Source organism: Anopheles gambiae, chromosome 3 (assembly GCF_943734735.2).
Source record: "Anopheles gambiae chromosome 3, idAnoGambNW_F1_1, whole genome shotgun sequence".
Lineage (NCBI taxonomy): Eukaryota > Metazoa > Arthropoda > Insecta > Diptera > Culicidae > Anopheles > Anopheles gambiae.
This window is the reverse complement of record NC_064602.1, coordinates 23,023,129-23,044,766: the sequence shown is the minus strand read 5'-3', so window position 1 is coordinate 23,044,766 and position 21,638 is coordinate 23,023,129. Positions and strand designations below refer to the sequence as shown.

Below are 21,638 nucleotides of genomic sequence, written 5' to 3'. Positions count from 1 at the left end.
GCGAAGGGCGAAAGGAAAAAAAAGAACCCTCTCTCCGTGACTGTCAACATCACCGTGCAAAATCGGAAGAAAATGAAAGTACAATCATCCACCAACGCGGTACGTGGCCCGGTCGGGTTGAAACGTTGAAAAATGATGATGGTTTGCACGATTTTAGGCTTTGCATGTTTTGGGGTTTTCCTTCATTTTTCCTTCGTTCGTTGCCGCGTAAAAGCCAAGCTCGGTTCAACCTGACACCGACAAAGGCTCACATCGATGGTGTGTGTGTGTGTGTGTGTCTTACGCATGATCGAATTCTTAAAGGACGCCCGCCATAAACGGGACGCCACACGGAAACACACACGCGCCACCGCTTGATTGATGGATGGAAAAGTGTTTTTCTTTGCCATTTGCAACCGCAAACCGCTGGGTTCGAAGGGAAGGGAAGCGAACACATTATTCATTCATTATAAAACAATTCCCACTCCACCACGGGTGCGCGGACACTTTCACCCCCTTCCCGCGTCGCAGCATCTCGAGTGCCGTACCTGAACGGACTGGGTGGAGAAGCTTTTTTTTTCTTCTTGTGTGCTGCGCCATAATTTCGGTGCCCTACGCAACGGTAAACACGATCCCGTTCCGGGGCCTTTCATAATGGATGGAAAATCCATTTTCGAAATTTAATTATACTCACTGCATGCAAACACACACACACACATGTACACGTAGTGGCAAACGTGCACGACGGAAGTAAATAGGAACGTTTGATAGGTATGAAGTTATGAAATTATGTGCCGCTAAACGCCGCTGTCAATTGGGGGATCATACCGCAACACCGCACAACGATGTGTGAATAAGGCAGTGGCGCGTTCGTGTGTGTGTGTTTGTGTTGAAGGGGTGGCAAACGTCGCTGAAAAAAGGGCTGCAAGTTTGCTTGATAAATTAAATAAGTATCAGATTGGTGACAACAATCTGAAGAATGGGCGAGCTGCATCATCAATCATTGTTAGGCGAAAGTGATGTGATGTGGTGACAGTGTAATAGGCGAAATAATGGTCCAATCAGCCTTGAAAGCCCATCATTCAATTTAGGTGGACATGGAGGACACGTTTTGGCGAATGCTATGAATACTAATTAAGGAAATGTCTAGAAAACTTCCGTGTCTAGAGATCTATCCGTGTCTTCGGTCATTGTGTGTACTAAAAATAGGATTTATTCTGGGATTGGAAGTTTTGTTTATGGGTTTAATAATCGCTAAATGTGCACCAAGAGTAAATGTGATTCTCTTCGCTTTTGATTCTGTTTTTATAGCTCAAACATTCCGGGATTTATCAGAACTTGTTCACGAAGAAGAATCCAACAAACAAAAACGAGTCCTTAGTAAGGCCATAAAACTAGTTAGTTTTATTCCAAATCATCGGACCAGAGAGTGAGTGATTTGGATGCAAAAAAATTAAATATTAATCCTATCGTTATGCGGCACAGAGAGTGAGTGAGTTGAGGTACCAAAAGAGCACTGTTGAAAGGAAGTTTAATTTTCTTTTATATTTAATTATATAGAGACTTTGAGCCTGAGTTAGCGATGTTTGAAATGCATTCTATTGCATAGATCTGTAAAGAGTGAATCAATGATAAACATCTCTATTGCGACTTTAGGTTAATTAAAAAAACCTTGCAATAAATGTTGTTACTTGAGTTTAATTTGGTAGTAAAGAATATTTTTTCACTGAGGCAATGAATTAATTGTGCTTTGGAGCATCATAGCACATAATATCTCTACTTGCACCTTAATAAAAATAGAAATCGTATAAAAACGTGCATTCATTATTAATTTTTCCCCGATTTACTCAGGAACTGTAAACTTATGCATCAAAAATAACAAAAGTATACTAAATTCAGAATCATTGTAGCAATAATTGAATCTATGTGGCTTTTAGAAAACTTAAAAATGCAACAATCTATTTTAGTATTCGATTAGCAGTTAAATCAAAGTTAATTATCATTGCTTAGTGGACTCACCGAAAACAAAACAACAACAAAAAAGCAGTAATCTACAGCAAAACAGTCCCATATAGAGCGCGCTGCTACGTGCACAAAATGGCAGTAAAGTGAACGTGAGCGGCTCGGAAGCAATGGCAAATTAATTAACATCTCAGTCCATCCCCCCGGATAAAAGCCACGGCCATGCGGCTGTGCGGCCGGCATTATTATAATCGTACATACAGTGTGTGATAATAATTGTGTGATCATTATGAATATCAATCAATGGAATCCTTCCCTCGATGCTGCTATCTCTCTCTGTCTGTCTGTCTCTGTCTCGCTATCTCTCTCTCTCTCTCTTTATCCACGTGTGCATGAACTGTGCAAAACTCCCGGTCCCATTCCGAGCGTCCTGCGGACCCGTACGACAAGGAAAGAAATGGGAAAGCTTTGAGGGGAGCGAGGTTTGTGTCCCGTTTGTGTGTTTTCGTAATTGGACTGAAAATTGCATAATTATGTCATTTCGCTGTGATCCGACACACATTATCGCGCCGCAGGGGGTATTGGGGGGTGGGGTGGTGCCAGCGTGAGCGCACTACGGGTGCAATTCTTCTGGTCAGGATGGCGAGGTCATCGGGCCATCATTGTTAGCTGATTGACGGGGCGAAACGTGTCGGCTTATCAAATTCATTTGACGGGTTGTTGGCGCTTTTTTTTATTCGCCCGCCCACTCACTCACCCGTTGGTATGGCTCAACCATTCAACCATTTGTAGGTACTGTTACGGCCTGTTTGTGAAGTGAAAGCACTTTCCTTACAATGGCATTATTCGCTGCGGTGAGCATATAGGTAAAGTGTTTATCTACCGATAACTGCGCATTGTAACAGTTTCGCACAGGTGTGCATTGGAAGAGGTTTAAGCGGGCCGTAGCTTCAATCAATGCACAAACATTGGATGAAAAACAAATTAAATCCATTAATTATGTTCGTAATATAATTAAAAATAAAGAAATTCCAATACATCGTGTCCTTCGCGTTCATAAACTTGCTACTTTAAGCCTCCGATTGGTTCAATTTGAAGGTACCATTACCTTCCTTTCTCACTCGAGTGCAAAACTGGTGCCCGAAAACTTAATATCCTACACTAAAGCTCCTACAATCGTGATGGAATGTGGTTTTGATTGGATGGGTTTCTTCGTCTGCTGCTTGCACTTATTTCTTTTGTTAATATCTTACTATCGGAATTCATCAAAACGTGTGAGATACTGCGATCTCTTACCTAGGTTCGTTTTGCTCATTTACAACATTTTACACATTGCGGGGAGGTTTCCTTGTTTGTTTTTTCGTACCCTACTGCTGCTATTTATCTGTGCTTAGTTCTTAGGACAATTTGTTTTTCTTAATATTTTTTTTTTCCTTCATGTTCTATATTGCTGTCTGTCACTCTCCGTCACGCACGCATCAGTTGGGGTTTTGTTTTATGATTTGTTGATTTTTGGCTGCCTATATGCGTGACGTGTTGGAAATGTGTACTTCGTACAAAACGGGCGTTTTTTTTTATTACTTTGTTGTCTATAATTTACAATTCTACTACTATGTACAATCATGTACCACCAGTGGGACGATAAAAAATGCTTAAAATGAGTGAACGTTGTTGTTGTTGTTGTTGCTGCTGGATGGCGACGGCGTTGCTTCTGCACATCCGCCCATCCGATGTCAAACATTAGTGAGCCTTAGATTGGCTTTGCAGGGGGCCATTAAGGACAGTTCTTAACCGATGCTTACCTACTCGTTGGCGCGTTGGCACTACGCGTACACATGTTGCCGCGGGAAGATAGTGATGAGTTGAGGGAATGGGGAGTGTATTCCGTGCTGTTACAAAGGGATTGGATGTCCGAGGATGGGGGATGAAGCGTTTTTGGATACTGTCAGCCGAACCGAAATTACAGTACCAAAGTTCGTGATTTGTGCAGCACCACTAGCAGCATGTTGAGACACAGCAACATAAACCGAAAGCGCAACTTCAACGCTAAACTACTCAGGGCACTGGCGTGGCACAGCAGATCCTCGGGGAAGATCTCCAGGAACGGCAGGCGCTTTCCGGTGAGCGGATCCGTGCAGGTACTCCTTTTAGCTCGCTGGAAACGAAACAGGAGGAAAAGGATGGAACGTTAGTACATCACAACATCTGTAACAACTGGTTTACATATTAACGTTATAAGCTTTCAAGAAAATAATCAGTTCGATTCACCTCAAAACGAAATGAAACAAACACCCATTTAACCCTTTTCAATCTCGCAGTAAAATAAGTTTTAAATTTAATGACTTGTGAACCGTAGGAACGCAAACTAAATGATGTTTTCGGGAGAAGAGTCAATGAAAGTTTAACTTCCCAAAACTCTTCTGTCGAACTCTGGTGAACCTTTTCCCTTTCTGTTCATATCCTACCTGTGCTATTGCCGTCGATAAGACATCAACCTTAGCTTCGCTTTGACAACAGTAGGGAATTAGCAGGGAGTCAGGTCGCCAGCCAGAACTTCTTGGGCAGAACTTCGACTTCGAAGCAAAAGGTAAACAAGCCGTGCAAATGTTGTCGCCGTATTGTGTGAGAGCTGGAAAAACTTTCCAACGACGTTCACATGCTTTGCCTAATGCGTTGGCGGAAAAGCAGCTGGACGATGGAAACAGTGCGGGACGATTGCACCGGGTGAATGGGAATGGAAAACTTTTGCTAAAAGCATTCGAGCTAGTGGAGGCAGCAATCTTGGCCACTCTTTGGTGCTGTTCGGAAAAAGAGCAACGCTCCAATCCAAGAGCGACCCGGCTAAAAACAGGGTGAGAGTGATCGTCGAGCACGATCCAAGTGGTATACATTTAAACGAGTGCGGACGAAACAAGCGGGACTATGCAGTTGACCCAAGAGGTGCCTAATTTTAGCATCATAACGTATGTCAACGGTTGCCTTCTGTATCACATACACACAAATAGTACAGCAGCTATTAGCACGTTGGTTTGGATGTCGAAAAGCTTCCGGCAAGTTTTGTGTACGAAACACATTGCTCCCGGAGTGTATCTACTGCTGGGATGGGTGTTCCAAAAACTTGACTCGTAGTACATACACGCCAACATCCATTTAGGGGTACGGAAGCAACAAAGATGAACCACAATTTCCTTTTCAGCTGCTATCAAGATTTGCCTTTTCAGGGGTTGAGTGTGAAAGCTCGGCGGAAGATGTTGAACCGAAGTTCAGTTTCAATGCAAAGTCACTTACAAGCAATGGGCGAATTTTGCACACACGTAATAAAAGATCTTGAAACGTCAACAAAAGCAATGAAATCGCATCAAACAAGTTAAACAATTGCATCAGCAGCATAAACATTTGCCAACATTGTTGCTCCAATCGTTCCGTGTCATTTCGGAAACGGAGCGCTTTGCTACAATTATTCACCCACAGCTTTCGTCACGTCACGGTACGGTGTTGAGCGCCTTCAGCCAACATTCTGCGCTGTTTATTAGCGTCTTCATTAATAAAACACTTGCAACCACAGGCACCATCACCACCACTAGCGGTAACAACTACAAAAAATGGGGGAAAGCAATATAACCACAATGCTAACTAGCTGCTGCGGCGAGAGGACGAACTTTCCCGCAAAAACGATCGTACAAAAACGATTCTTTGAAAGCTCGAAAAATAAAGCACAAAAACGCATCATCAAAATAAAATGGCACCAGCGCAAAAGCATCATTACACGGAAGCGGGAAGCATAAATTATGGATGTCGTTTCGTATTAATCAACTTCCAGAATAAAAGAGTGTATGGTGCGCAGACAGGGGGAGGGAAACGGCACCGGTGGTACTGGTGGTTCTATCCGAACAAAAACACAAAGTGTGGCGCCAGATTAGCTTTACATTTTGCAAGCTCTTTTTCTTCCCCCCATTTCCCCGTTCCCGTGCACCCAGTTTGGTCTGGTGTTGCGTTTTGTGCTGAACGGCGTAATTACGACAAAATACAACGATTGGCTTGGCTCGCCGGAGAGAGACTGTGTGAGTCGTTAGAGCTGTGTTTTTTTTCTTTATCACAGTGCAACCAGACACCAGAGCAGAGGGGCGGAAAGAAACAGCACGTCATATCGATTTGCCTTATCGCGGGGCAGTTGCCGCCCCAGCGCTGCAGATGATTGAAGAACCAGCCAACGCTGTAATTAATCAACTCGCTACAGTTGCAAAGGGTCCTCTTGCGGAGTGGGTGAATAGTGGCTTGGCTTTGGCACAGTTCCAGGAACACGAAGTTTTGGGTTCTGGTTTTATTTCTTTGAAGCGAAGCGTAGAGCTGATAATCAAAAGTTTACCTCTGTTGTAGAACATGAATGAAATCTCTCTGATTTGTATTTCGATTGATAAAAGAGATTATTTATAGATTGCAGTGCTTGCAAGAAATGAAGACTTGCTAATAACTGGAGATTTAATTTACCTATAACCACATCAGCTTCAATTAAGACAGTCAAAATACGAGTAAGCAATCTATTTCAAAATTTGTACCAAAATGCTCTATTACTTACACGAATCATCTGCTTCATTTCGTCCTTAGGAATCAAGTTGACTTGCGCCGTCTCGCGCAACCAGCGCCGCAACCAGTGCCCCAGCCACACCAACCCGCACTCGCACTGCAGCGGATTGTTCGACACGTCCAGCCCGCCGATGACGCTGCGCGTCCCCACCGCATCCCACGAGCTGGCGTTCGGGTAGAAGCTGTCCGGTGCGAGCGCCGCCAGCAGATTGTCCGACAGATCGATGCTCAGCCGAGGGATGTACTTGAGCGCGTAGAACACGCCCGGCGGCAAATCGTTCACCATCGTGTTGCGTATCCGCAGCTTCAGATCGTGATTCCGTGCCAACCCCTGGAAGGCATTGCTCGAGATAGACACCAACCTTCGGCCCGTAATTTCCACCACGTTTAGCTTCGTGTTGGCGTGCATGCGCGACGTAAACAGTCCATCGCCCAGATGTTCGTCGTAGATGGTGACGTACAGCTCCTGCAAACCGCGCAACTTCGACACCAACTCGCTGAAGTTGTGCTGTGCGCTGATGCGCAATTTTTTCAGATTGTGCAGCTTGATGAAGATGTCCGGGTTTACGATTTTAATGTCCTCGATGAACAGCTCCTCGAGCCGACGAGAAAGTGCAAAATCGTGAAACGATATCTTGCGGATCGGATTACGCGAGATGTCCAGTACGCGCAGCGCAGGGGGTAGATTGCGCAGCAGGTTCGAGATGTTGTTGACTTTGTTCTCCTGTATGTGCAGCTCGCGAAGGAAAAACAGCTCCTCCTGAGAGTCGATCTCCTGCAGGTTGTTGTTGCTAACGTCCAGCGAGGCGAGCTGGGGCAGCGCCAGAGTCGGCAGTCGATAGATCCCCGTCGACCGGAGGCTCAACACCCGCAGACGCGGCACATTCACGAACAGCTCGCGGAAGTTCACCGGCATAAGCTGATTGTAGCTCAGATCCAGCACCGTCAAATTGTTCAGATTTGCAAACGCATTATCAGGGATGAGTTTTATCAAATTTCCAGCCAGATTTAGCTCCAACAAGAACTGTGTGCTGGTGAACATGTACGGATCTAGGAACTCTAGCAAATTATTATCAAACTGTATCGAGCGCAGCGTGAACCCAATGTCCGCGAATGCCGTTGCCTGCCACGCCACAAACTGATTGTTCGAGAGGTCCAAAAACTCGATGCGCGTATTCAGGAACGTATCGCGCGGGATCGTGCGCAATCGATTGTTGTTGAGGCGCAGCAGGCGCAACTTTTTCAGCGGTGAAAACTGTTCAATCTGTAAGCTTTCGATGCGATTGTGACTCAGATCGAACTCCTGCAGGTTCATCAACCCGGCAAAGCTGCGCCGCCGCAGTGAGCTGATGTTGTTGTGCGCCAGGTTCAGTATTTCCAGTATCTGCAGGTCCCCGAACGCATGGTTGCCGAGCGTGGTGAAGTTGTTCCAGTTCAGGTAGAGTATGCGCAGCGAAAAAGCCAACGCACGAAACACGGTCGTGTCCTGCAGCTGGTTGTGGCTGGCATCCAGCGAGTACACATAAAGCAGTGAGTTAACGTCTCCATCCAGAAACTCGATCGCGTTACTGCTAATGTTCAGCCGCATCGGAGTGGTTGCGTTCGACACTTGGCGAAACACTTTCAGCGACAGTGTGGCCAGCTCGTTATGCATCAGGTCCACGCTCAGCAGGCTGGGTAGATAGCTAAACGCTCCTTCGCTTATATTTTGCAGCGCATTGTAGGACAGATCCACGTACGTCAGGTACGGCAGATCGTGCAGTGCGTTCTTCTGCATCGTGCGCAGTTTGTTCGACGATAGATTGATAATCTGTATTAGCTCCAAACTGTCGAAGGTTGCGCTCGGTAAGTCTTCGAGCTGGTTGAACGAAAGATCAATCTCCACCAAGTTTCGATGAATGTCTGACCGGAAGAGCCATCGCGGTATGGCAACGATTCGATTGAACGCCAAATTGACATACGTTAGCTGTCCCAACGTTGAGAGTGCACCGTCCGGCAGCGTCTTCAGATTGTTATTGTCCAGCCCGAGCCACATCAGCTCGGTCAGCACGGCCAACGCTTCGCCCGGATACTCCTCTCGGTAGATACCGAACGAAAGCTCCAGAATCTTAAGTGTCGAGGAAACATTATCAAACACATTCGGATGGACGTAGTGGATGTCATTAAAGCTGAGACTGATCTCTTTGATCGTATCCAGCCCATTGAACGCGCCATAGTTGAGGCTCGTGATCTTGTTGTTGCGCAGCAGCAGTGTCTGCAAGTTCGAGCCCCATCCAGCGAATGCATTCTCCTCGATGTCTGCGATCTTGTTGTAGCCCATGTTAAGGTACGACAGCTCGGTACAGTTCGAAAGAGCGTCCACCGGGATGGCGGTAAAGTTATTCCCGCTCAACGACAGCACCTTCAGCGTAGTGGGCAGCAGTGGCTCGGGCTGATCGGGAATGTGCGTCAGCTCGTTCGACGTTAGGTAAAGATAGCGCAACCGATTCAATCGCCCAATGGCGGTCGGCACCACCGTCAACCGATTGCGCTCCAGATCCAAATACTCCAAGCTGTTCTCCAGCGAACCGAACGCACCATCGTCAATCGACTCGATGAAGTTAAATGCCAGCACCATGTGCACGATGTTCAGCCCCTGGAATGTGTCGGCCTCGAGGTGGCGGATGAAATTTTTATCAAAATTAATTGCCTTTATACGCACGCTGCCGTTGAACAGCAGGGGTGGAATTTCCTCCACCAGGTTCAGGCTAAGGTCGAGCTTCTCGAGCCGTATGCGGGTGGGGCCGGCTGGATCGGGGCTACCGTCGAGCTTCGCTATCAGATTATCCTTCAGCGACAGCACGCGCAGATCGTGCAGATGCTCGAGGAAGGCGGTCGGGAATTGGGAAAGAATGTTCTTGGAAAGATCGATCGTTACCAGCGACTTGGGGAACGTGTTCGGGCTGATGTGCGCGATACGGTTCGAGCTGATATCGAGCCAGACGAGCTTTTTCAGCTTGGCGAACGGTTTGATGCCCTGTTGCTGCAGCCCGTTGACCGCCGTGGCACCGGGTTGCTGCTGCTGCTGCTGCTGCTGCTGCTGCCCCATCCCTGGCGTACCGGGCGGGTATTGCGAGAACTGTTTCGCGTTGATTATCGATGCCTGCGAGTTCGGTGCCGTATGGTTCTGACGCTTCTCGTCGTGTGTGTAGAACGATACCTCGGAGATGGAGTTGCCCGAAATGTGCAGGCTGCGCAGCGAGTCCGCCAGCCCGCCCCAGTTGCCATCGAGATGGTGGATGTTGTTTCTGTTTGGGGATAATGGTTCGGGAAAAAATAAATCATTAGACGGTGCTTGTGCATGGTTCATTGTCAGTTCCAAGTAACGTTGGATGTAAAATTAGTTTAGCATTCAAATATTCCAGCCTTCATCAGCATGTTTCGGCAGAGTTGATTTTAACGTGAATTGTTTGCAAATACGTGAAAGATCATCTTCTCAACAAAATTAAAAAAAAAAACCTCAACAATCAATCAAACTTCACTGCAGAGGATGTTGTTCTAGTAAACATTCTTGACATTCAATCAATCTATTGAAATTGTGGGCAAACAGTTTCTCTGTGAAAATAAATGCAACCATCGAAATGGTTCTTAAGAGGTGCCTTAATTTCAATTTGATTGATTCCTAAGAGCCACCCACAGGCAAGCAAAGCGACAGAAAAAAATACATTCAAGCTGCTTCTGTTTGGCGTGCAAACAAATTCGTTCACACGGAAATAATAGAGGCCCAAAAGCGCTTTGTGCGCCGTAACTTCAGAAATAGTGTAAGATTGGTGTTGGTTTTCAACGCAATTTGCGTTAGACCAGGTTGGAGGGGAAAAAGTACTGCAGTGAACAAAAAACAAAAATCTGTATAACGCCTTCGCACAAATCCAACGCAAACCAAAAGAATTGAAGCTGAGATAAATCGCAGCGCTATTTTCGCTCCCAAAACGTATACCAAGCACGCCCATACTTACCGCTGAGCTACTAATCGGCTTAACGTGTGGACATTTTTTAGTGAATCCAGCGGTAGTCCCTGTAACTGGTTGTCGGACAGATCCAGTGACACCAGCGAATGCTGCATGAAGCTGTGGGAAAAGAAAGATAGATACGGAAGCAAAAAAAGGATTTAAATTGGTTGTCCGAAAGCAGGATGAAGGTAGACATCAGCAATACGGTGTGTGCACATAAACTAACATGCGGTGCACGTTAGAAGTAGACTCATTCGCCTAAAGTATTTGCATCCTGCCTGTCTACCTGCCCGCGGGCCCTACGGAATCGATCGAAACAGATGCAACCGTCCACCGGCTGTCAACCAGCTGTTGTTTCTTTCATTTCGTTTCCACCGTTTTCCGATGTTACGGGTAAAAAACCCCGTTTGCCCTCAGCTTCCGAGTGGACGGTAGGGGTATTTCGCCCGCAAGACAACCGCCCGGGAGAGTGCGAGCGGGTCAGGGCGAACGAAACGAAACTAAATTGGAAATTGTTTTTCCTACCGGACGAAATCAAATTTCCCAATCCATTTGTTTGACTGTATGCATTCTCGGCTTTTCACTGCTGGCGATAGCTGGGCTATGTTTTTTTTCTCGCTTTCTCTATCTCTCACCCCGGATACGTCTCTGAGTGGACTGGGCCAGGACCGTTTAGCCGTTAGCAGTTATCCTCCGTTGACCTCTGCCGCTACATACACCTTGACCAGTTACTGGGAGGGGGTGGGGCTGGAATTTTGTCTTGGCCCGTGGGCTTCGGCAGCAAAAACATGTTGATGCGGACCGGCCGATAAGAAGATGAAGCTAATTCAATAGCCTAGCATTTGATGGTATTAGCCGATGGTCGCTGTTTCGATGCTCGGTAGTGCCCGGTAGGGATGGGACGGAAATAGACATAGGGCCTCGAACCGTGTTCCTGCAGCACACAATGTTCGGAAGTCGATTGGTCGAAGGCTCGACTGTAGGAGCGTGATGAGACAGAGGGATAAGTTTAGAAAAATCAGCCCTATCTGGTGGAGATTTAGGAGAAGAGGAGTTTCGGGTTCGGTTAAGCGCACTGTAGACGGTATCAGTAAATTGCCGGGAATCGAGTGAATTGGGAGTGGGAAAAATTAGAGCAATGCCACTTGATTGCTGGTTTTACACAGGATGGTAGTGAACATGTTTCTGGTTTGAGCGGACCACTCAATCCACATCGTGTGTGAGGTAGCTTTGTGGGATGTTTGTGCACCGGAGTTGGAAGTGGAATGTTACACAAACCAATAACACAATTTCCAAAAATCGTCTGCCCAAGCAAGGTTTAATAAGGATCTGTACATATGTAGCTTTTTCGACGAGAAGTCATAATTACCACTAGATGCTTCATTCTCTGGCATGAATTGTGATTTTCGATTTGAATCCCTTCCTTTGTTGAGATAAACACAAACCATCCAACATTAAATTCCATGAATGATGTGTTGAACGGTACCACAAATTCGCTGTCAAATTGTACATAAAGCACAAAACTGCACGATATTTTCGACATCCGTAGCCGAAAGCCTTGCTTGCACACACACACACACACACCGCAACAACAAGGTATCTCATCCGCATGAGTGGCTTTCGAATCAAACCAAACACGGATGGGTAGTTTTTTTTCTTCTCTCTGTCCTCTGTTGCCATGGTAGAAGTGCAAGAACAATGATTCTCTACGGGACGAAAAACATCCGAGCCTGTGTGGACAAACTTTGTGTGGAAAATGTGGATCAAACACCGGCACAGACACTGCTCTGATGTACTAATAACACAAAGCCATACCATCATCCTGCTCCTGCCCAAAACTCTGAACCCCTTTTTTCACTGCTCTGTTCCCAACGATTTTCCCAACAACTCGGCTCGTCTGCATCCTCTTACAATGTGGAATTTCGTTGTTTTCCTGCACATTGATGGGCGAACATCGAACACCGGATCGGTTAAGTGCAGACCTGAAGTGCAGACCTCTGTGCCGGCGAGGTGAATTATTAATATTTTACATCTCGCTCTCCGGTGTACGGCTGCATCTTCTGTCCGTCGTGTGACTGTAGCATGTAACAGGGGGTATGTTTGTGTGGTTGGAATGTTCCAAAATTAAGGGGAGCCGTTTTCGAACGGAACGGGGCTATAAATTTTCCATTTACTAAGCAAACACACACACACACATACAAACATACAATTTTCAATCGTTAGGCGTTTGGGCCGGAGACATTGAAAGGTTACAGTTTTGCAGGATTGCAATACTTTGCATGCTGTATGTCGTTGTTTGAATATGGTTTTTTTGCTCATTTAGTTACCACAGATTGTCCACAAAATCAAGTAGTTTGTAAAATTAGCTATTATTGATAAAACAATAAAATTTATAACACAAAAAGCGATATTTTGGGCATTTGTAATTGCTAATATTTAAGAACCATTTTGCCAGTTACTAATGTTTCGCTCCAAGTTAGCTCCATCTCGCTGTTGTTCGTTCGTTTAATGCGATAAATTTTTAATCAGTGCAAACATGTCACTTCCTTTTGCAAATTTATCACTTCACCGGTGACAGAAAAAGCTCATTGACAACCATCGGTTGCCATTCTCGATTCCTTTCGTCGCTCTCTCGTGAGTTGGCTGTGAAATGGCTGACACCATTGGGGCACACTCGCATCCCCACCATCCCGGATGCGGATCCAAGCGATTCCGGGGTGCGAAGGTTTTGTCTAATTTATCAACTTACCACAATCGGTCTCGACCGGTCTCGCTTCAGTAAATCAGTTTTAATTCTTCCATCGATTCGTTTGGATTTCCCCCGATTTCACTTCTCGATCGGGCGAACGGGAAGGCAGTGACAATCTGGCACCGTGTGCAAAGTGACACCCGACAATCAAAGTGACGTTCGTTAAGCTACCGAATCGGTTGCCGATTGCCGTACCAGTCGGGCGGCGAAACGATGCGTCATTTTCGATTGTACGGATTTACCACTGCCAGCGGCAGCAGCACATACGCTCCCGGTGTATCGTTCTGAGCGGCTTTCTCCCACTCCTGCCGGTCCTGTTTTAGGCGGGCTGCCAGTGCGAGATTTCCGTTCGATCTTTTGCACAATGCATATGGGGCCCTTCTTTTTCCAAGCGCCCATCACACAGCAAAACGGAGGGCAAAGCTTAAGCGTTAGCGTGAAGGCAAAGTGCGAACTATCCAGTGGAAACGATTTGACTTTCGTGGCTGTACCGCCGTCTTCTGGTGTGTCTCCGGAGAGCGCCCGTCTGCTGCTGCTGTTGCATCATACAGTACACAGCCTGTCGGTGGCGTCGACATCCTCATCGTTGTCATTGTCGTTTGTCATAGTGCACTTTGCGATGGAATTTTCATCGGCTTGCCATTCTTGTAATGGAAATGCAGTGCCCGCCAAAGGCACCAGGGAATGCGCACCCCGATCCGCTGTGCTCGAACCGTAGCATCATGATTGCGATGCAGCTTGCGACTAAAGACGGGTTAGTCTTCTTCGTAAGCAGAGGTCCTGTCAGTATGTTCTGGATCGTTGGAGGATCATTGTCATGTAGCAGCAAAAAAAAAAAAAAGACGGGCAGAAATGTTTTGCTGCAAGTTATGCCAAAGCTCCGTAACGATGCCCCTTTGAGGCTCGCTGTACGACGAGTCAGCAGAAAGCCGGTCGGTCAAGCCTATCCAGGGAATCATCGTGAAAGCTAGCGGAAAACAGCCCGCCAGCTCCCGGCCCTATCCCTAACCGAGTGCCCTTTTGTGCTGGGAATATTTTCCGCTCGAAAAGTAACACACCGCATCATGCAGGATCGGGAATGGGCGAACGTGGCGGCACCGCAAAGAAGCATTGTGTCATACTCCATGGTTCCATGGCACTTCATGGTGCCCCTCGGACGTGTGGCATGTGTACATTCCTCTTCCTCAGCAGCAGCGCCGGCGAAGCGTCCGGGAAAAGAAAGCATCGCATAATATATGCCATCATATCTATTCATGGTTTTTATGCAAATTTAAATTGTATTTTAAATCTCCTTTATTTGATATCGCCTTCGCCTCCAGCCCACCACGAAAAAGGCTCGGGTCGGTGAGCTGTGGCCAAATTGGCCAGCCCGCATCGGCGCTGCGGTTGGACCAGCTTCGGACCGAAGATCAACTATGTTTGATATTATGGCCTCTTCCTGCTCCTGCGCCACACCGTGCCAGCACCTGGACTGGTCGAGGAAACCCGGTCGGCATAGTTTAAGACGTGTATGGGCGGAATGTTGAGCCCCAAACGGAACGACACCCCAGCACAGTCGGAACAGCCAACTGGCCGACCGATTTGTTCGCCGATCCGTCTATGGAATCCCGGCCAAAAAAATCCCGCTTTATCCCCAAAGCGTGAACGGATTTCCGTGGGCGCTCGCTTTGCCTGCTGCTACTGTCGCATACCTTAAACATCGGTGATGGAACGATTTGCCGTCCCACGAATGCCAAATCGGGGGACGGTCGTGTGCTACCGTGGAGGGGTTCGTTCGTTTCCATGCCCGTGTTTTTGTACCAGCAAAGCATAAACGAGCTAAAAGCGGTTGTAAATTGACAATCGACGACCGGCAAATTGAAATAGACCGAAGCTTTCGTCTTTCGGGAAAACGCGCAGTCAGTGGAACGGCTAGACGAGCTCGGGAATCAATTCTGCTGGCTAGGTACAATATTTTCTTAGACATGAGCATATTTTGCTCTCCTTTTTTACTAGCTATGGCTTCTCTATAAAATAGCTCAGTTAGACGCAGAAATAAATGGATTTAGTGCTTTTGAAGTTCAAGTTTGGATATTGTTATTTTGAATAATATTGATGAATAGCCGCAACTTGAAAATTTGGGGGAATTTTATTCATTGTTATGAATTGGCGAATACATCAATTCACAAACTGGATGAAATTTTATTTCATTTCATCAAAACTTTACAATCGGTTGCCAACTTACACGGTATAAGCGTTCCCAAGCTATTCCCTTTACTCAAATACACGCGCTAATCGATGGTAAGGTTTTTCGGATTAAAGGATTAGATTTAATTCAAAAAGCAATATAGTTTATATTTGACGGCTCTTGAAGCAAATTGTACCTCAATGTTATTGTAAAAGAAAATCGCTTAACTCGGGAACTGACTGTGCAGATAAACTTAAGACATTATTTTCCGGATTAAACCTTACTATCTTTGCACAACAACACGCTAGAACAGCGGTCGGCAAACTTTTGAGGCAACGTGCCAAATTTAGTAAATGATCTAAAGCAAGCGGGCCGGGAGAATGCGGTTTTTCTATTATTGTGCTTTAATTATAACAGTATAACATTTTAGAAACAAAATAATTGGTTAATGATATCAAGCAATGCGATTGGTATTATTGCTGTTTTCCTATAATTGTGTTATCCAAGTTTGGTTAAAAATTGATAATACCTACTTAAAATATTTTTTTTTAGCATAAAATCATAAAATTTCGTTTGCGACCTTCATTTCGATAGTCTTATTGTGGTGTTAAAATAATGTTAATATTGCATAACGGTTGCATTACGAAATGGACAACAATTGTCGATTTTTCAAGGGGTTCTTTTAACCCGCACTAACAAAACGTTAATTGCATTTTGAGCAGTAGTTTCCCATTAGTTAGCAGACAAAATTTGACACCTCTATCAGTCGAATTCTAACCATGATAGCCAAAAAAGTGAATCAAAAGCGTGCGCGATCAAAGAATGGCACCCCGGAGCGTCCAAAATGGACACCGTGCGGAAATTTGTGGACGTCGTATATACCCGTTTCGGCATTTTGGTCACCAACATCTTGGCACTATTAGGCAACAATCAAAGCATCGTAAGAAAGCACAGGTCCATTTTTGAGGTTCCAAAAGAAGCTGAAATGAAGACAGAGGGACAAGTGACTACATTACAGCGTTAGCTGGACCGGGATATCGATGCAACCCACCAAACAGTAAAATAATACCTGGGAAACATGAATAAACAGATCAGGAATTAGTAATCGCATCCACTGGCTTCGCAGTGGCAAACAATTACGCAAAAAGTCATTGCATTTCAGGTGAATTTCGACAGAATTTCGATATAACACCCTAGTCCGCAAACTGGTCCAACAACCGTCACCTGTGTCCCATCGATTTTTTCTGCACCAACGTGATGCAAAAACTCTACTCTAACAATTTTGTAGCGAAAACTTAGGAGGAATTGATGAAAATCCAAGGTAGAACCTAAATCATGCATGTCTTCGTCCACCATGGTGAAAATTCCTAATTACTGACGAAAGGCAATTCGCAAAGTCTCGAACTCATTTGTGCTAGTACGCTTAAATAATTCCCTTTCAACACATGTAAATGTAAAGAAATTATCTTTCCTAGTTCTCTTCTACAGCCAGCCGAAAATGGCATATTTTGTCATGGAAAAGTTACGGGGATATTGACCTCGAGTTCGAACACACTGAACGGTCCGTCATTCCATAGTACTTTAATTAAAGTTGAAACAGTACGAAGGTATAATATAGTGTACTAAAAGATCTTCAGTCATTTGTGTACGAATCGTTTCTTCCCATCTTTCAAAATCAGTCAAATCCCTTCGCATGCCGGATTGAATGCTGTGGCGGGCCGCATGTGGTCCGCGGGCCGGACTTTACCGACCGCTGCGCTAGACTGTTCTGAACTGCACGCTCATTTTGGCATCAGTCTTCCTTGGGAGTAACTAGAGTAACGAGGAGCTTGAATGTATTGTATTCACCGACTTCTCCGACTGGCAACATTAGACAAAGGTATCGTAAATAACACTTTAACTGTAAAAACCAAGAATTTCTAAGGTTCATCGTATTCTGGAAGTGAAATCTATGGAAAAAGTGGACAATGAAAAGAGTTATCATGAATCTTGTTCACTTGTATTCCGCGAAAGCAAACAAGGCTTCGTCTTCATATTTACCATCTTAGTCTTTCAATACGATTCCATGTTGAACCAAATCCAGTTTCAAGAAATGCAAAGAATATTCAATAGTACGGGTGAGATTAGTTTTGGGGGTCTTGGCAAACATTACTCGCTCTGGTTCAAACGGCGATGAAACAAAGGAAACCCTATCAAACAATGAGTTTCCTTTCCGAAAATTGCTACGGACGTTTACCTAAACCGTATTCGGTCTTGTGGAGTAAACATTGCAAGAATCAGCCGCTCCACTGTTATTGCTACTCAAAGAGCTGGTGAGCGGAAGCTTCCAGGAATGGATAGTTCCGAGAATCTTCCAAAACTTTGTATTCTGCATGGGTTTGTTTGTGTCTAGGTAAAGAAAAATTGCAATTTTGACTGTTGGCTAAACTTCAGGAACATTACGCAGACACTAAGCGGAACTGTTGCATATTACATATTTAATAAGTTAAGTTGTGCTATTTCCTGGAATAAGGATGCCAACGCCCAGTCAAATACATCATAGAAGCTCTGGTCACTGTTCAACCAGAGGAGAGGAACGAAGAGGAAGAGGAACGTTTGAGTTAAATTTGTTACATTTGGTTACCAAATTGTAGACACTATTTGGTACTTAACAATTCACAAACGCGTAACATGGTCGAAAAACAAACACTTTTTTCGCAATTGCATGCAGAAACAGTTTTAAAACAAACATAATAACCAAAAGTGTTTGCATCGCTTAAAGCTTGTAACTTATTATGTAAACATAGCTTGCAGGTTGAAATTGCAGTAATGCAGGTTAAACAACAAAATCGCACACAGTCCTTTATCCAAATAAAGTCAGACGTTTTTTGCAGCACGGAATTTAATCTCTCAAGCCGTGTTCCTTTCATTCCGATGGCAAACAGTGCATTACTAATCACACCGAGTGCTGCCGAGAGTTCTACATTGTCTACAATGAGAAAGTCCCTCCCAGAGTACGCAGTAAACAGAGCACTCCAATCCAACATGCCTGCCTGCCTGCACTTGTCTGTGTACTTGATAGAATATTACAAATCTTATTCAATCCCCTTCAACCATGAAAACTATTGACCGTATCATTTGTGGAAAGTTTGAGATGAAACACCACTACTACTACTATTGCACTTTCTATGACACTAGAGGATGTAGCAAGGGGTGAACAGGACCTTTAAACCCTTTAAAGCAACGTCCCTCTGTTCCCCGTCTCCGGTCCGGCCCGCAAACGGGTCATCGAAAAGTTCGTTTCCGGTGAGCATGCATGGCGTACGTTTGGAGCGTACTCACAGCGAACATCAACAACTTCGTCACACAAAGGCCTTGCACTTTGGAGATGCTATCAGGAACTTTTTGACCACGACGAGGTGCTGCCTTTTCCCTTTTTTTTGTTTTGCTTGCCTGCTCTCCTTTTGCAGTGTTTCCTCCCCGTTGTTTTCACTCTACCGCGTCGAGTGTTCCTTGATTTACTCTTTCCGTTATTTGTGCTCCTGGAGGCATTCCAGGCTCTTTGACTGTTTCGCTCTTGCTGCTGGCTGGCTGGTTGGCCGGTAACGCCTTTCCTTGATTCCCATTTGCCATGCCATGCCGTACCCGAGAAGTGCCGAGGTACAATTTTGTTTCGATTCACTTGAGTGAAGCTAACTGCGTCAGACCATGCGCACGGAGAGATGAAAAATATGAGAAGAAGAAAATGGACTTTTGTGCAGGGAAAAATGCATTCCTTCTACCCTCCCCCCCCTCCCTTTTTTTGGTGCAGACTGTAAGGTTGTGTGCGCTCTGTGAGTTTGCAAAATTTGCCTCGTCCTTTTTTTTTATATTTCAATTTTGAACACGACTGCTAGAACGCGCTCGGATGCCCTGAATGCCGCACATTTTCCGAGGGCAGAAAATAAAACGCCCCGTGCAAAACGAACGGCCCATAACAACGGAAAAAGTTCATCATCTCCCCGCCAGGCACCCCCACGCCGCGTGACATGCAACCTCCGAGTAGTGTGCGGGGCCGTCCGGCAGCGTTCGAAGTCGTGCCACTCGCAGGCAAGGAGGGTCCTGCTGCACCAGAAATCAGAGATTGTACATCTTTATTGCTTTACAATTGAAAAGAAACTTCGATTGCCTCGCGGAGATAAGATTTATACGAGGTTTTTCCTTGTTGTCGTGCCCTTTCGGGTTTAGCCCAGGGCTGGGATGGCACTGGGTCCTCGATCGACTTGATGGGGTGTGCGCTTTTGTTGCCGATTGGATTCTATCCTCGCGTGCCGCTCTAGCCAGGTTTACATGCTGTGTTCCTCGATCACTCGACGTGATTCGTATTAATGCCAACGAAAATAGAAACGTTTGGCATTCAGAGCGTGCGGGTGGGCTGTGGCGTCTTGCCGCGTCCCAGCTGTTTCCCTAGGGGTTGTTCCCATTGCATCGCAGGCATCAGGGGGCAGTGGCAATCGACAACGAAAATCCATTTTTCGTTGCCTTTGCACAAGGGATCCATGCATGCGGGACGATGTAACGTCTCAACTGGCATTAAGCTTGATCCCGATGCAGAGAGCATTCGCTTCTAATGCAGCATCATTGTTTTCCATTGCTTGGTTATGGGGCTGTTTTATTTTTTTTTGCACATGACTTGCTGCCTTGTTTTCTAAGATACATTCCTTTTTTACGTTTCGCAAATGTTTTGTATGATCATTAGGGAATTAGTTTCGCTGTCGTTTATATAAATTGAGTTTATGTTTACAATATAAAAAATCCTTTGAGAAGTGAGACACACTTTTGTGAAATTCGTTCCTTATGTTGTATAAGCTTGACAAACTCGTGTATTTAATGATTTGTTTTATTTATCTGTCCAGATAAACATGTCTTCAGGTGGATTTAATGTCACTTGTTTTTTGTTCCCATCCTTTATTTTCATTCGTTGGAAAAAAAATAATAATTTCAGAGCCGTTTTAAAAATTAAGCTTAATTTTCAGCTTTCCAATGACGCTTTCTCACGAATTCAGTATATAAATTACACGGTTTGTGGGAGCTTATGTGTTTACCAAACGTGTAGCTAAATTAACCTTATTATCCAAGTCCTTTAAATGAAAAGTTTAGCATTCCTATAAGAGTGCGGTTTGAACAGAGCTTATTGAAAGTATTATGACAGAATGCTTTTCATTTCTAATTTGTTCCAAGAAGATCGTCGAAGACCATGAGTTTTTCGTAAATTTAAATTATAGCTATTTGATTATTTTGGATCATATATGTTGTGGACAGACGTGCTGAGCCCGGGACTTGCCGCGGCAGCTACGCTGTTGCTGGTCGACGTTGGACTAATTGTAAATAAACAGGTATAATTACAGACATATTTTTTATAATTTATAATAAATGAAATTTTAGTTTTTTTTTCTTTTTTGAACTTGCAGTGGACTACTTATGACAAAAAATGACAATTTTTCGTATTTTTCTAACTATTCATATACATCCAAACGATTCTTGTGGTAGTCTCCTTATTCTATAAATTCAACAGTGCCCTTATTTTTGCCCATTTTTTGTTCTACTTTCTCAAGATGTGGGTTGGATTGAAAATTCTTCTATTCCATTGAAAAGGTTGTTTCCTCTGCTCCTCGATCACCTCCTAACGCCCCCCCCGGTTGGTTCGAGCGGTTCATTTATGGTTTACGATGCATTTACTTTGATTTTTCCGGCCCTTTCTAGCGTCTCAAAAAAGAAGGGTAGAACCAAACCAACGAAACGTGCGGTTTGCCACTCGGCAATAGTGTGCATGTATGCATGTGTGTGTGAGTGTATGTGTGAGCAACCCACAGTGAAACGGAAGTAGCCCGCCATGACGAGGCCGGAAGTGTTTGTGTTTCTGGTGTATGATGTTCCTTGGCCCCGGCCAAACTCGTTCCGTGGCTGTTCTGGTCGGTAGCCCTACTGGTACACTAACACTGCACACACGCGTTGGTTCGCTACTACAAAGTATAAGCTTTCCTTGCACACTGTACAGCGCGAAGCATAACGTACGTGTGGGCGAACGCGGTGCAAAACGCGGGCAGAAGAAATCCTTCCGCGGACGCCAAAACCTTTCCGGGAGCAGAGTGCATTAAGAATATGCAACCCCCCCTTGACCCGACCCCGACCCCGTGCATTGCACAAATGGATCGAGTGCATTAGCGGTGCATGTAAGTCATGTACATTG

General features: G+C 45.1%; 1 protein-coding gene across 2 annotated transcripts in view; it reads right to left on the bottom strand.

Moving 5' to 3' along the window:
- Positions 1-1,157: 1,157 nt before the first annotated feature.
- The window catches only part of LOC1279967 (protein artichoke), a 94,797-nt gene continuing 74,316 nt past the window's right edge, over positions 1,158-21,638 (bottom strand). For both annotated transcript variants that reach the window (XM_061657539.1, XM_061657538.1), the window contains exons 5-7: positions 10,521-10,631; positions 6,518-9,812; positions 1,158-4,096 (exon numbers count right to left, since the gene is read on the bottom strand). In XM_061657539.1, coding sequence (XP_061513523.1) covers positions 3,902-4,096; positions 6,518-9,812; positions 10,521-10,631 — 3,601 coding nt within the window. In that variant the 3' untranslated portion in view covers positions 1,158-3,901. The remainder of the gene's footprint in view (positions 4,097-6,517; positions 9,813-10,520; positions 10,632-21,638) is intronic.